The sequence below is a fragment of the Scyliorhinus torazame genome, chromosome 27 (assembly GCF_047496885.1).
Source record: "Scyliorhinus torazame isolate Kashiwa2021f chromosome 27, sScyTor2.1, whole genome shotgun sequence".
NCBI lineage: Eukaryota > Metazoa > Chordata > Chondrichthyes > Carcharhiniformes > Scyliorhinidae > Scyliorhinus > Scyliorhinus torazame.
Window position 1 is genome coordinate 30,541,593 of NC_092733.1, and position 14,649 is coordinate 30,556,241.

The 14,649-nt window shown below is 51.4% G+C and overlaps 1 protein-coding gene across 1 annotated transcript; it reads right to left on the reverse strand.

Annotated features, from left to right (window-relative positions):
• Positions 1 to 334: 334 nt before the first annotated feature.
• On the reverse strand, positions 335 to 9,939 carry nxnl1 (nucleoredoxin like 1). The gene is made up of 2 exons (XM_072491206.1): positions 6,867 to 9,939; positions 335 to 1,862 (listed from the first exon to the last, which is right to left on the reverse strand). The coding sequence occupies exons 1-2, from the start codon at positions 7,190 to 7,192 to the stop codon at positions 1,562 to 1,564; spliced, it is 627 nt and encodes a 208-aa protein (XP_072347307.1). The 5' UTR covers positions 7,193 to 9,939; the 3' UTR covers positions 335 to 1,561.
• Between the last annotated feature and the right edge of the window lie 4,710 nt (positions 9,940 to 14,649).

A 14,649-nucleotide genomic window follows, 5' to 3' on the forward strand; every position in this document is an offset into this window, starting at 1 on the left:
AATGTCCAGCGGTGTTGTGGAGTTTGACCTTCGATTCCTGGAGACCAATGCTGGAGGGTTAGTAGCCCACGGGCAGAGTGGCACTATATTTTCCTGATTTTAGCAATGGAACCCTCAGGTTTTGAGTGATCCTACATCCTCCCCTCCTTCAGTATTGCGTGGATGTAAATGAAAACTATATTCAACAAAATAAGAAAGTTAAGTCAGATACAAGATAACTGGTGGAAACAGAACTTTGTCTTTCCATATATATATATATATATATATATTTATATATCATGCCTTTTAAAGAGTCGGTGCCAAAATGAATTGTTTGTCACAAAGTTCCACAGCAAGCCAACCAAAAGATTCCCTTTAATGGGGTCAGTCTTTAAGGTGGTAATATACACAGATGGACAGTTCGGGATGAATCACCAGTGTCCGCCAGATGCCAAAGACTGCATTCTACAATCAGTAAGAACTTCATTATAAAGTGTGATTTAAGATTAGGATCCATTGTTAAAGGGCGAGACACAATTATTAATTTGGCTAATTCAAGCAAACAATCATTCTCAGCAGCTGCTAATCCTATGTCAAAGATATTCCAGGGACCCTGTACTTTTCATTCATTCCCTATTCGCCTCATGGTGCCATTGGCTACAAGTGGCATGGCACACACAATTTACCGTCACAATCCGTTTTCCAAGTATTTGTTGGGAAGAGATTGCAACGGTAAGCATTTCACTGTTTCATCTTTCTTGCAATTCTATATAATTTGGGGACGGCACAGTGGTTAGCACTGCTGCCTACGCCACTGAGGACGCGGGTTCGATCCCGGCCCCAGGTCACTGTCCGTGTGGAGTTTGCACATTCTCCCCATGTCTGCGTGGGTTTCACCCCCACAATCTGGGGCAGCACGGTAGCCTTGTGGATAGCACAATTGCTTCACAGCTCCAGGGTCCCAGGTTCGATTCTGGCTTGGGTCACTGTCTGTGCGGAGTCTGCACATCCTCCCCGTGTGTGCGTGGGTTTCCTCCGGGTGCTCCGGTTTCCTCCCACAGTCCAAAGATGTGCGGGTTAGGTGGATTGGCCATGATAAATTGCCCTTAGTGTCCAAAATTGCCCTTAGTGTTGGGTGGGGTTACTGGGTTATGGGGATAGGGTGGCGGTGTTGACCTTGGGTAGGGTGCTCGGTGAGCCGGTGCAGACTCGATGGGCTGAATGGCCTCCTTCTGCACTGTAAATACTATGATAATCCAAAGATGTGCAGGTTAGGTGGATTGGCCACGTTAAATTGCCCCTTAATTGGAAAAATTAATTGGGGACTGTAAATTTTTTTAATTTATATATAATTTTATTTGCAAATAAATCTAGCTGGGTAACTTAGCCTGTATGTAGTAATCTGATGGAGTGTCTTTTTCCCATTTCTGAGGTGACAGGAGATTATCAGGAATTCACGATATAGCAGTTTGAAGTTGGGCGTTGAGAGTACATACCAGGAGAGGGGGGAAAAAGATTCTGGGGTAATCTGTTTTTGTAAATGTGGTACACTCCTGGAATGTGGAAAGTGTCAGACGGAAGCTCAGGCTGTAACACGAAAAGCTGCTAGCTCCGCTTCATGGCCTTTCTCCTTCCCTGTCTTCTTAACCTTGTACTTAAGCTGCCTCAGCGAGTCAGTCAGACTCTTCCAGGTCCAGTCCTCAAAGTCTTCTGCCAGCAGGAAATTCCTGTCGATGACCTCGGATGCTTCCCACCAGTTCTTGAAACAATCCACTCCCATCGTCGAGATCTCTGCCACTCCGTTTCTGGTGATAACTTCTCCATTGGGTTTGAGAACAATGACGCTTGGGATGACCTTGATGCTGTATTTCTTTAGTAGCTCTCTGGAAAGTAAAATATAAACATTTGTTATGAGTCCCATGTTACCGTTTCAGATTGGATCCTCAGGGAAACTAGTATTTGTATAATGCCGTTCACCATTCCGTGACATCCCACAACGATTCATGGCCAATGAGATATTTTGGGCGGCAGTCAATGTGGTTTGGTAAGCGAGCACAGCAAGATCGCAATTACCATCCCGGGTGAATGTGAGGGGGCAGGGGTGGTATTGGGGGGGGGGGGGGGGGTGTAGGAGTGACACGTATTTCGGCACGGGCTTGGAGGGCCGAAGGGCCTGTTCCTGTGCTGTACATTTCTTTGTTCTGTACATTTCTTTGTATTAAGGGGAACCGCAACTCAGCGGGGTCTCACTTCCTTGCCCGATGCCGACAGCACCGGTGACTGCCCTTGCCTCAGGCCTTCCAACCACGTCCAGTGCCCTCTGTTCTACTGCGGTGAGGGGCGGCAGGTCCAGTGGTCTCCCTCCAGCCTTCCCCCGCTCACGGCCGTGGTGCGTGGCTGCCTGGTGGGAGGGGGAAACAAAACTCAAGTTAGACAGTCCAATGCATGCAGTCCAGGGGGGGTGGGTAACTGGTGGCTTCATGGCCAGGGCATGTGGCCATGGGTGCCGGCATGTTGGTGCAGGGTGGGGGTTTGACCACCCACTGGGCGGGGGTGGGGCTACGGGTGTGCGGGACAGGGGTGGGTGCCAGGGGCATAGTGCTGCTTACTCATCTTGGCCACCCTGAGGAGGTCATGCAGTTTTTTCCGGCTGGACGGTGTGGCCCACGGCGCAGACGGCCTCTGCCATCTGTGCCCAGGCCTGGTGAACGGCGGCTAGTAGCCTCCTTGGGTACAGAGTTGCCCGCCTCTTCTCCAAGGGGTCCAGCAGTGTCTCCAGTTCAGCGTTGGCAAATCTCGATGCCGTTCTCCTTACTGCCATCTTGTTGGCTGGGATGAATGTGTGTGGGGAATGCCGTGTGTATACGCGGCTACAGCTTGCCCACCTGTTTAGTGTCAATCCCGGACCTGGTGAATTCAGCGCCGTTTCTCATTGGAATCGATTATGTTCCATGTGGTGCTGATGCTAGCCCCTTAAGGGTCATTGAATTGGTCCAGATGTGGCGCCAGTTTTGCTGTCGTAGAACTCCGCAAATCCTGCCCCGGTGTCAACACTTAGTCTCAGGAACGGAGAAACCAGCCAACAATGTTTTGGCTTCAACAGCTTTCTGTGGTAGCGAACTCTCTGGGTGAAGATATTCTCTTCATCTCTGCCTTAAATGGTTTACTCCGTATCCTTAAACTGTGACCCCTGGTTCTGGACTGCCCCCTTCATCAGGGACATCCTTCCTGTATCTAACCTGTCCTGTCAGAATTTTATAGGTTTTTATGAGATCTCCCCTCCGGCGAATATAATCCTAATCGACTCAATCTCTCCTCATACCCCACAGTCCCCGGAATCAGTCTGGTAAACCTTCGTTTCCCCCCCCTCTCTATCACAAGAACATCCTTCCTCACATAAGGAGACCAAAACTGCACACTATATTCCACCAATCTCACCAAGGTCCTGTATAATTGCAGCAAGACATTCCTGCTGCTGCACTCCAATCCTTTCACAATGAAGGCCAACACACTATTTGGATTTTCTCCCGCCTGCTGCACTTGCATGCTTATTTTCAGTGACAAGGACACCCAGGTCTCATCGCACATTCCCCACTCTTAATCTACAGCCTTCAGATAATAATCTGCCTCCTTGATTTTGCTAACAAAGTGGATAACCTCACAATAATCCACTTATACTGCATCTGCCATGCGTTTACCCACTCGCTCAACTTGTCCAAATCGCACTGAAGCATCTCTGCATCCTCCTCACAACTCACCCTCCAATCCAGCTTTGTGTCGGCTGCAAATTTGGAGATATTACATTTAGTTCCCTCATCTAAATTATTAATATATATATTGAGAATAGCTGGGATCATAGCACCGCTCCCTGCGATACCCCACTAGTCACTGCTGCCATTTGGAAAAAGACCCTGTTATTCATGCACTTTGTTTGCTGGCTGCTTTCTATCTCTGCCTATCACTTTTTATAGTCCCCTTTCTGTCTTTTGTTCTTGACTGTGTTTCCCCTTCTCTGACTCCCTGCGTAGGTTCCCATCCTCCTGCTATTTTAGTTTAATCCCTCCTCAACCACTCGAGCAAATACTCCTCCGAGGACATCAGTCCCAGTCCTGCCCAGGCATAACCCGTCCAGTTTGGACTGGCCCCACCTCCCCCAGAACTGGGGTCCCAATGTTCCAGGAATCTGAAACGCTGCCCCTCGCACCATCTCTTCAGCCAAGTAGATATATCCTGCTATTTCTACATTGACGGGCAGCACAGCAGACTGGTAGCACTGCAGTCTCACGGCGCCGAGGTCCCAGGTTCGATCCCTGCTCTGGGTTACTGTCCGTGTGGAGTTTGCACATTCTTATTGTCACAAGTAGGCTTCAATGAAGTTACTGTGAAAAGCCCCTAGTCGCCACATTCCGGCGCCTGTTCGGGGAGGCTGGGACGGGAATTGAACCGTGCTGCTGGCCTGCCTTAGTCTGCTTTCAAAGCCAGCGATTTAGTCCAGTGAGCTAAACTAGCCCTCCCCGTGTTTGCGTGGGGGGTTTCGCCCCCACAACCCAAAGATGTGCAAGGTAAGTGAATTGAACACGCTAAATTGCCCCTTAATTAGAAAAAATGAATTGGAATCATAGAATCATAGAAGATATTCTACATTTAAAAAAAAAAAAATAATAATTCTACATTGACTAGCACGAGGCACTGGTAGTAATCTTGCGATCACTAACTTTGAGGTCCGACTTCTGAACTTACTTCCTAACTCCCCATATTCGACTTTTAGGACCTCATCCCATTTTTTACTTATGTTGTTTGTGCCAATGTGCACCACGGCCACTGTCTGTTCACCCTTCCCCTCCAGAATACCCTCTCAGACAACCTTGACCCAAGCACGAGGGAGGCAACATACCATCCTGGAGTCTCGTTTGTGGCAACAAATTTGGCTATTGATGCTGCAACCCCCTCCCCGAGTGGGCACTCTCCCCAACAGTATCTAAAATGGTATATCTGCTTTGCAGGGGAATGGACACAGGAGATTCCGGCACTGCTTGCCCAGTTGTCTTGCTCTACCTCTTGGTCGTCCATTCCCTTCCTGCCTGTGGAGTCTTAGCCTGCGGTGTGACCACCTCTGTATACATGCTGTCCACGATATTCTCAGCCTTGCGGATGCTCCAGTGTCCCCAACCACCGTGCCAACTCAGAAATCTGGGCTTCCAGGAGACACTTTCTTTTTTTTTTATATAAAGTATTTTAATTAAGGTTTTCCCAAATTTTTCATAATAAAACAGTAGTGACAATAATAACGAAACAAACTAGAGTGAACATTAACATAGTGCAAAACGAGAATATACAATAACAATTAAATAGACATTACCCCACCCGACCCAGTCTTCCCACACCATCCCAGTGAAGCACTCACCGCACCCCCGTACGGATTGCTGCTGCTGCTGACATTTTAATTTTCCCCGAGAAAGTCGACGAACGGCTGTCACCTCTGAGAGAACCCTAGCGCAGACCCTCTTCAGGCAAACTTTATTTTCTCGAGACTGAGAAACCCAGCCATGTCGTTAACCCAAGTCTCTACACTCAGGGGGCTTCGAGTCCCTCCGCATTAATAAAATCTGTCTCCGGGCTACTAGGGAGGCAAAGGCCAAGACATCGGCCTCTTTCGGCCCCTGAACTCCCGGGTCTTCTGACACTCCAAAGATCGCTATCTCTGGACTCGGCACCACCCGTGTGTTAAGCACCTTGGACATTGCCCTCGCGAACCCTTGCCAGAACTCTCTAAGCTCCGGGCATGCCCGAAACATGTAGACATGGTTTGCAGGGCTGCCCTTGCACCTCATACAACTGTCAGCCATGATTGAATGGTGGAGTGGACTCGATGGGCCGAATGGCCTTACTTCCGCTCCTATGTCTTATGGTCTTCTACCCAAAAAAACTTTGCCCGACTGATTTGCGCCGTTTCCGGAGAATTTTGCCCGAATCCCGACATCACCTCAGGTGCTCCAAACTCCAAGCTAGCACTCCGCTCTCAGTCTCACTCTTTTTTGCATAGGGACATAGCAATTGGGAGCAGGAGTAGGTAATTCAGCCCCTCGATTCTGCTGCGCCATTCAATCAGATCATGGCTGATCCCTTCCTGGTCTCATACCCACCTCCCTACCTGTTCCCCATATCCCTTTTAACCCGTTTTAAAATCAGGCCTCGGCTCACCGTCCGTGTGGAGTTTGCACGTTCTCACTGTGTCTGCGTGGGTCTCACCCCCACAACCCAAAAAGATGTGCAGGGTAGGTGGATTGGCCAGGCTACATTGCCCTGAATTGGAATAAAAATGAATTGGGTAATTTTAAAAAAATGTTTTAATGGAGTTGAGGAATTTCTTCTCTCAGAGGATCGGTAATCTTTAAAATTCGCTGCCCCAGAGAAGAGTGCAGGCTGGGTTATTGAATATATTCAAGGCTGAGTTGGGAGAGATTTTGTTTTTTATCCACAGGGTTATGTGGGACGGGCAGGAAAGGAGAGTTAAAGCCACAATTGGATCAACCATGATCTTAGTGAATGGCGAAGCAGGCTAGAGGGGCTGAATGGCTGACCGTTCCTATAATGTTCTTGTTAAAACCGAGATGTTGCTGGACTAGGAGCTGATGTAGGTGAGCAAGTATCGTGGCAATGGGTGAAGTCAAGTAAGGGAGCACAAGGCAGCGCAGGTTTACGTTCATCTAACCTGTCAAAATCTCATGGAATTTCTTTTTAGGAACTGCTTGATCTTCTACACTTCCTTTAGACACATATTCTCTTTCATTACCCACCCTCTCCTCCCTCATTGACCTTTCACCCTCACTTCTTATGTCATTTCCACAGCATTATTTTAACCTGCTCCCGTGCGGCGACACGTTTACCTTTTGAACTTGTCCCAGAAAGGCAGGTAGAGCCACCTCCTGTGCAGTGTCTTGAGGTATTGCTGCTCCCTCTCCTCCGTCTGGTCCTGGGAGATGTACACGGGCACCAGCTGAGCTGCCCGCTCCACGTAAAACTCGTCCATCAGCCGGTTGGAGAAGTCCTGCAGCGCGGGGGCGAACCCCTGGCACCGCGGGCACTCTCTAGCGCCAAAGTAGAGCAGCACCAGCTTGTTGCGCACCTTGTCCTCCAGCTGCTGCGGCGTGTCCAGTTGGTCTCGATCTCTGTTGTTCACTATCAAGGTAATTCCGTTGAACAGGTCCGCCATGGCGAACAACTATCTCTGCTGCAGCCCTCTGTCGCTAAATCAGATTTGCCCAGTCAGCCTTTAATTAAGCTACTTCAATTCTCTGCTCCACGTGACCTCTCTGTCCTCGGCCTCCTTCACGGTTCCAGTGGAGCTCAGTGTGTGAGCTCAAGGGTCACTTTGTATTTCAGCTGGGAGCTGAAAACTTCGGACCGTAAACATTTCTCCCATTTCCTTCAACAGCCGGTGCTATTAACGGTTCAGCTATTGCCATTGACAACATTTCTAGCCTATCTTTCACAGTCTCCACTTGCCTATCAACAACCCTTTCTGTCTTACACCCTGAACCCTTTTTGCCATTTACGTAGCATCGCATAGAATCTCCACCACAGGAATAGGCCATTCAGCCCGACAGGTCCCTGTTGGCACTGAAACTCCACATGAGGCTCTTCATCGAATCTCATCGACATGTCCTTCAAACATATCGGATTCTCAGGGGATCAGGCAGGGTAAATGTTGGGAGGGTGTTTCCACTCATGGGGGAGTGTAGGACCAGAGGGCACAGTCGCAGAATAAGGGGGTGCTCATTTAAGATGTATTTGAGGAGGAGTTTCATCTCTCAGAGAGCGGTTAACCTTTGGAATTCTTTACCCCAGGAAGCTGTGGAGGGCGAGGCTTTGAACATCGTCAAGGCTGAGATCGATATGTTTTTAATCAGTGGGAGAATTAAGAGCTACGGAGGGACAGCAGCAAAGTGGACTGGGTGAGCGTTAGATGAGCCATGATCTTATTAAATGGTGTGACAGGCTAGAAGGGCTGAATGGCCCACACCTGTCCCTATTTCTTATGGACTTCCTTTCCCTCTCAAGTGACTGATTATAAGTTTCAGGTGATTGAGTAAAATGTTTTTTAAAAATAAATTTAAAGTACCCAATTCATTTTTCCCCCCCAATTAAGGGGCAATTTAGCGTGGCCAATCCATCTACCCTGCACATCTTTGGGTTGTGGGGGTGAGACCCATGCAGACACGGGGAGAATGTGCAAACTCCACACGGACAGTGACCCGGGGCCGGGATCGAACCCGGGTCCTCGCCGCCATGAGGCAGCAGTGCTAACCTATTAAGTACAATGTTGAGTAGAGAGTTAACTAAGAGAATGGACAAAGCACAATTAAAACAGGACAGCCACTAGAATGGTAGGTTGCTATTGATGGAGTTTCAATTGAAGGTAGGAATTGGCATGTATATAGCACCCCTCAAGACATCCATAAGCATCTTGCAGGCTGTGAGTAATTTTGAAGTGTGCATACTACTGTAACATTGGGAAACAGTGCAGCCAATTTTCACACAAGCCCTGACTGTTGATTCCATTATTTCCCATTTATTTACTTTGTCATTATCATTTCTGATCCATGGGGCGGGATTCTCCCATTCGGCGGCAGAGTGTCCACGCTGTCGGAAACGTCATCGCATTTCACGACGGATTCATCCGAGCTGGAGAATCGCGTGCCGGCTTCGGGGCGGCATGGCCCGATTGCGGGGATTCACCGGGAGAATCCCACCCCCGGTGTTTAATGGACATATACCTTTAAGTCAAGCAGAGGACGTGAGGAACTCAAAAATTTCAAAACAGTACACTGTGCTGTGGAGGTTTAGCTTTTGAACAGAACTCAGACTTTCTGGCACCCGAGTGATCGGAGGGATTTGGTCCAATTGTTTGGCTGGAGGCCAATAGGTTGGCCAAGGACAATATTTTGCCCGGCAACAGACAGCAATTGGGTTCTGTCAGGTGTGGGTTTTGAGAGGACCTATCAGGGATAGCTCCTGGACGCTGAGAGGAGAGGATGTGTGTTGCTCTCTCTCTCTTTCTCCCAAATATTTCCTGTCTGCTGTTTCTGAGTCTGCAGAGAGGTTTCGAGACCCTCATGAATCGACAGTGAAATTTGTTACCGACCGAAAGCAAGGACATCACCCAGCTGGAGGCCTAGACTGAAGATAGATCTAACTGGTAGACATCCATCTGAGACAGAGACTTTTTAAAAATAAATTTAGTGTACCCAATTCATTTTTTTCCAATTAAGGGGCAATTTAGCGTGGCCAATCCACCTAGCAGGAGATTGCTGAGCCTTTGGCTTTGATCTTTAAGTCATCTTTGTCTACAGGAATAGTGCCAGAAGACTGGAGGATAGCAAATGTTGTCCCCTTGTTCAAGAAGGGGAGTAGAGACAACCCCAGTAACTATAGACCAGTGAGCCTTACTTCTGTTGTGGGAAAAGTCTTGGAAAGGTTTATAAGAGATAGGATCTATAATCATCTGGAAAGGAATAATCTGATTAGAGATAGTCAACACGGTTTTGTGAAAGGTAGGTCGTGCCTCACAAACCTTATTGAGTTCTTTGAGAAGGTGACCAAACAGATGGATGAGGGTAAAGCAGTTGATGTGGTGTATATGGATTTCAGTAAAGCGTTTGATAAGGTTCCCCACGGTAGCCTACAGCAGAAAATACGGAGGCATGGGATTCAGGGTGATTTAGCAGTTTGGATCAGAAATTTAAGGTTTGGCTAAGTGGAAATGTACAAGCATTAATCCAAACTGGCTTCTGTAATTTGAATCTGCGTGGGACTGGACAGTTAAAAAGTACTTTCAACGATGTGATCTTTTTTGACTTCAGGGATGTGCCAAAACACTTTACGGTTTATGAAGTGTTGCCGGAGTGCGGTTTGATGAGATAACAATCAAATAATCTGTTGGGCGAGAGATAAATACTGGCCAGGACACTGGAAAATAACTGCCCCCCCCCCCCCCGCCCCCCCCCCCCCAGATAAATACTGGCCCCCCCCAAAAAAAAAAAATTGTTGTGGCTTCCTTTAAAGCCCACCTAGAGAAGGTGGACCTCTCTTCTGAAAGATACGTGAAATGATGAGAAATGGAATCATGGGGCTCTGAATTGGGTCAGAGGAGAATCTATTGCCAATGAATTCAACTGGGAGATGGGACATCAGATTGAAATATTGGATTGCGACTAAGTACTGAGATCTGAATCTGGCGGCCTGAACCGCCAAGCCCTTTGACAAAAGATCTGGAGAAAGGGACTGGAGCCTTTGATGAGGAAGTTCATTAGAACCAACTGGAGTCTAAGGCAGTACTAGTAATTTGAAAACAGCAAAGTCAGCAGGAATGTTAACACATGGCTCAATTTTGAGAACAGCAGCTGCGATGTGAATTTTATGTTCTCCTCGGCAGCTGTTGTCAATAAGGTTTGTGAATGAGTAGCTGTATTAAGCTGTGGATTTGGGCTGGGGCAGCAGTTGGGTTGGTATTGAAAGGGATGAATAACATTGCCGTTGAGCTATGGAATGTGTCGATGACAAGCGAATGATGCGGAATCTCTGTGAATCAGGACCACACAAGGAATCCTGTGGGCATTGGTGTGGAAAATACAGCTTTGGAAAACCCAAACTGGCGATGGTACCTGCGATTGGCAATGAAAAAGGAAAGTCATTTTTTTCCTGCTCGGATCTCGTGGAGCCTCCTTCCACATCCAACTCCGACAGTGCCATGGGGTCCTTTACACCCACAGAAACAGTGAGTCACTGCCTCTGCATAATGGCTCATGTCAATGATGGCACCTCAAGCACTGCAACTCTGCATTCGAGTATCAGTCTACATTATGCAAATCCTGGATTGGAAGTCAGGGAGTGGTCATGGCGCAGAAGGAGGCCATCTGTTGTTTGTTTCTGCACCGGGAACCCGCAATTTCCTCACTGAGGCAAAACTGCTGCAAAAGGAGCCCAGCTGACGTCCTAATGTTACAACTAAAAATGAAACAAGGCGCTATAAAGGGATTGAGACTCCAAGGCCTCCATTCACTGAATAGACCTGTTTTTCCACATTTATCTAACTTTCCCACTATTCCTCGGGGTGGAAAAATCTCTCCCCTCACAGTGTCAATCTCTTTGCCTCTTCTGGCACAACACCTTTGCTTCGGGTTGCCAACTGTGATTAATTGTATCGCTCATGTCCACATGTCTGTCCTTGGCCAGCTCCAGTGAAGCTCAAGGCAAACTGGTGGAAGAGCACCTGCCGATTAAACACATTACAAGAGTTAACATTGAGTTCAACAACTTCACACTGTGAACTCTCTCCGCCCCATTTTTATTTCTATCATTTTATTTTCATTTCTTGCATCAATGTTTTTCCCCGGCCCCCACCCCACTTGGTCCATGTGTTCCTAGTTGCCCTTTGGTGCATCTGTAAAAGTTGGTGAGAGATGTAGCTGACATGCCAAATTTCCTTAGCCTTTATTATAAGAGGCATTGAACATAAGAGCAGGGAAGTTATGATGGTGCTGTAAAGTTAAAGTCACCATAGTCCCAGACGACCATAGATGGAGCTGTTAAAACGCTTGTTAGGCCACAGCTAGAGTACTGCGTGCTGTTCTCGTCGCCACACGATAGCAAGGATGTGATTGCACTGGAGAGGGTGCAGAGGAGATTCACCTCTGCCTGGGCTGGAGCGTTTTGGGAGGCTGGTTAGGTTGGGGTTGTTTTCCTTAGAGCAGAGAAGGCAGAGGGGGAACCTGTTTGAGGTGTATAAAATTGAGTGAAGTTAATAGGGGAGATTGGAAGAAACCTTTCCCCTTAGTAGAGGGGTCAATGACCAGGGGGCATAGATGAAAGTTCAGGGGCAGGGGATTTGAGGAAAAGGTTTTTCACCCAGAATGTGGTGGGAATCTGAAACTCGCTGCCGTAAAGGGCGGTAGAGATGCAAACCCTCACAAAGAAGCATTTAGATGAGCACTTGCAACACCAGAGATAACAAGGCTATGGACCCAAGTGGTGTAAAATGGGATTCGAATAGATAGGTGCCTGATGGCCGCCACAGACACGATGGGCCGAAGAGCCTCTTTGTGCTATAAAACTGTACGGGGGTTGCACACAGCAGTGTCCTGGAGATTAATCTTCCAACTCCTGGGGATTCGCAACGCTTGCATTTGATGTTGTCCTCAGCCTAGTCCTCCTACTTCGCCAGGGTCACCACTCAATGATCCAAATCCCTTTCGCCATGATCAATTCCCTTGCTCTCGCTCTTTCTCCTTCACCTGTAATGTGAGTGTAAATAAAATTCTTCACCTTAAGCTGGATACCATCTGTCCACACCCCTCAGTTGAATAAACTCGGTTTGTTCTCACTGGAACGACGGAGGTTGAGGGGCGACCTGATAGAGGTCTACAAAATTATGAGGGGCACAGACAGAGTGGATAGTCAGAGGCTTTTTCCCAGGGTAGAGGGGTCAATTACTAGGGGGCAAAGGTTTAAGGTGCGAGGGGCAAGGTTTAGAGCAGATGTACGAGGCAAGTTTTTTACACAGAGGGTAGTGGGTGCCTGGAACTCGCTGCCGGAGGAGGTGGTGGAAGCAGGGACGATAGTGACGTTTAAGGGGCATCTTGACAAATACATGAATAGGATGGGAATAGAGGGATACGGACCCCGGAAGTGTAGAAGATTGTAGTTTAGTCGGGCAGCATGGTCGGCACAGGCTTGGAGGGCCGAAGGGCCTGTTCCTGTGCTGTACTTTTCTTTGTTCTTTGTTCTCAGACCCTCCCCTCCTCCCCCTCAGCCAAACCTCCCTAAACTCCTCCCCCTCAGCCCCCCCTCCCCCGCAGCCCCTCTCCACCCTCTCCCTCAGGCCCCCCCTCCCCCCTCAGGCCCCCCTTCCCCCTCAGCCCCCCTCCCTCCCTCCCCTCAGGGCCCCCCTCTCCCTCAGGCCCCCCTCCCCCTCAGCCCCCCCTCCCCGCCACCCCACCGGCCTTCCTCCCCCCTACCCCTCTGCCCCCCCTCTGCCCCTCCCACCCCCCTCTGCTCCTCCGCCCCCCTCGCCCACTCCCCCCGCGCCCCCCCTCAGGCACCCTGCCACCCCTCCCCCTCAGGGCCACCCTCCCCCTCAGGCCCACCCTCCCCCTGCCCCCCCGCCCCCTCTCCCTCGGCCTCCCCTCTGCCCCCCGCCCTGCCCCCTCTGCCCGACCCTATGCCCCCCTCTGCCTGCCACTATGCCCCCGCCACCTCTCCCCTCCCTCCATCCCCCTCAGCCTCCCTCAGCCCGTCCCCCTCCCACATCCCCTCCCCCTGCACCCCCCCCCCAGCCCTTCCCCCCTCTGCCACCCCCGCCCCTTGCCCCCCACTCTGCCCCCCCATCCCCCTCTGCCCCCCCCCCGCCCCCTGGCCACCTCTCTGCCACCCCCACCCTCCGTCCGTCCCCCCCGGCCTGCCACCCCACCGGCCTTCCGCCCCCTACCCCTCTGCCCCTCCCACCCCCCTCAGCTCCCACCGCCCGCTGCCCTCAGGCCCCCTGCCCCCCCCTCAGCCCCCCCTCAGCCCCTCACTCAGCACCTCCCCCCTCAGCTCCCCCTCCCCTCAGCCCCTCCTCCCCTCAGCCCCTCCCCATGTCAGCCCCTCCCCCTCCCACCACAGCCCCTCCCCCCTCACCCTCACACAGCCCCTCCCCTCCCAGCACCTCCCCCTCTCCTCCCTCAGCCCCACCCCCTCCCACCTCAGCCCCTCCCACCTCAGCCACTCACCCCTCCCCCTCAGCCACTCGCCCCTCCCCCCTCAGCCACTCGCCCCTCCCCCCTCAGCCACTCGCCCCTCCCCCCTCAGCCACTCGCCCCTCCCCCTCACAGCCCCCCTCTCCCTCAGCACCCCCCTCAGCCCCTCCCTCCTCAGCCCCTCCCCCTCTCCTCCCTCAGCCCCACCCCCTCTCCTCCCTCAGCCCCACCCCCTCTCCTCCCTCAGCCCCACCCCCTCCCACCTCAGCCCCTCCCCCTCCCACCTCAGCCCCTCCCCCTCCCACCTCAGCCCCTCCCCCTCCCACCTCAGCCCCTCCCCCTCCCACCTCAGCCCCTCCCCCTCACACCTCAGCCCCTCCCCTCCCACCTCAGCCCCTCCCCCTCAGCCACTCGCCCCTCCCCCTCAGCCACTCGCCTCTCCCCCCTCAGCCACTCGCCCCTCCCCCCTCAGCCACTCGTCCCTCCCCCTCACAGCCCCCCCTCTCCCTCAGCACCCCCGTCCCCGCCTCTCCCCCCTCCCCTCCCCCTGCTCCCTCAGCCCCTCCCCCTGCTCCCTCAGCCCCGCCCCCTGCGCCCCTCCTCCCTCAGCCCCTCCTCCCTCAGCCCCTCCCCTCCTCCCTCAGCCCCTCCCCAACCTTCCTCAACCCCGCCCTCATCCCCTCCCACCCTCCTGAGCTCCTCCCCTCGTCTTGAGTCCAATCATCTCAGCCCCGCCCACACCTTCACAGGACACTCCCCATTGGCCGACCAGGAAGGCCCGTCTCCCGTTCCTGCTGAAATTGATTGGTTCCCCCCCAGTCCCCATTGATTGGTTGCGAGTCAGGCCGCTCATTGGCTGGAAGGGGAAAGTCGCGAGGCGGAATTGATCGAACCCTTGGGTCGACGGGGGCGGGGCTACCTTTTCCGTGCGCTG

Coding starts and splice junctions, on each gene's coding strand:
- nxnl1 (XM_072491206.1), bottom strand. CDS start 7,192: ATGGCGGACCTGTTCAACGGAATTACCTTGATAGTGAACAACAGAGAT. Junction 1,863..6,866: donor TTCTGGGACAAGTTCAAAAG/GTAAACGTGTCG, acceptor TTTACTTTCCAG/AGAGCTACTAAAGAAATACA.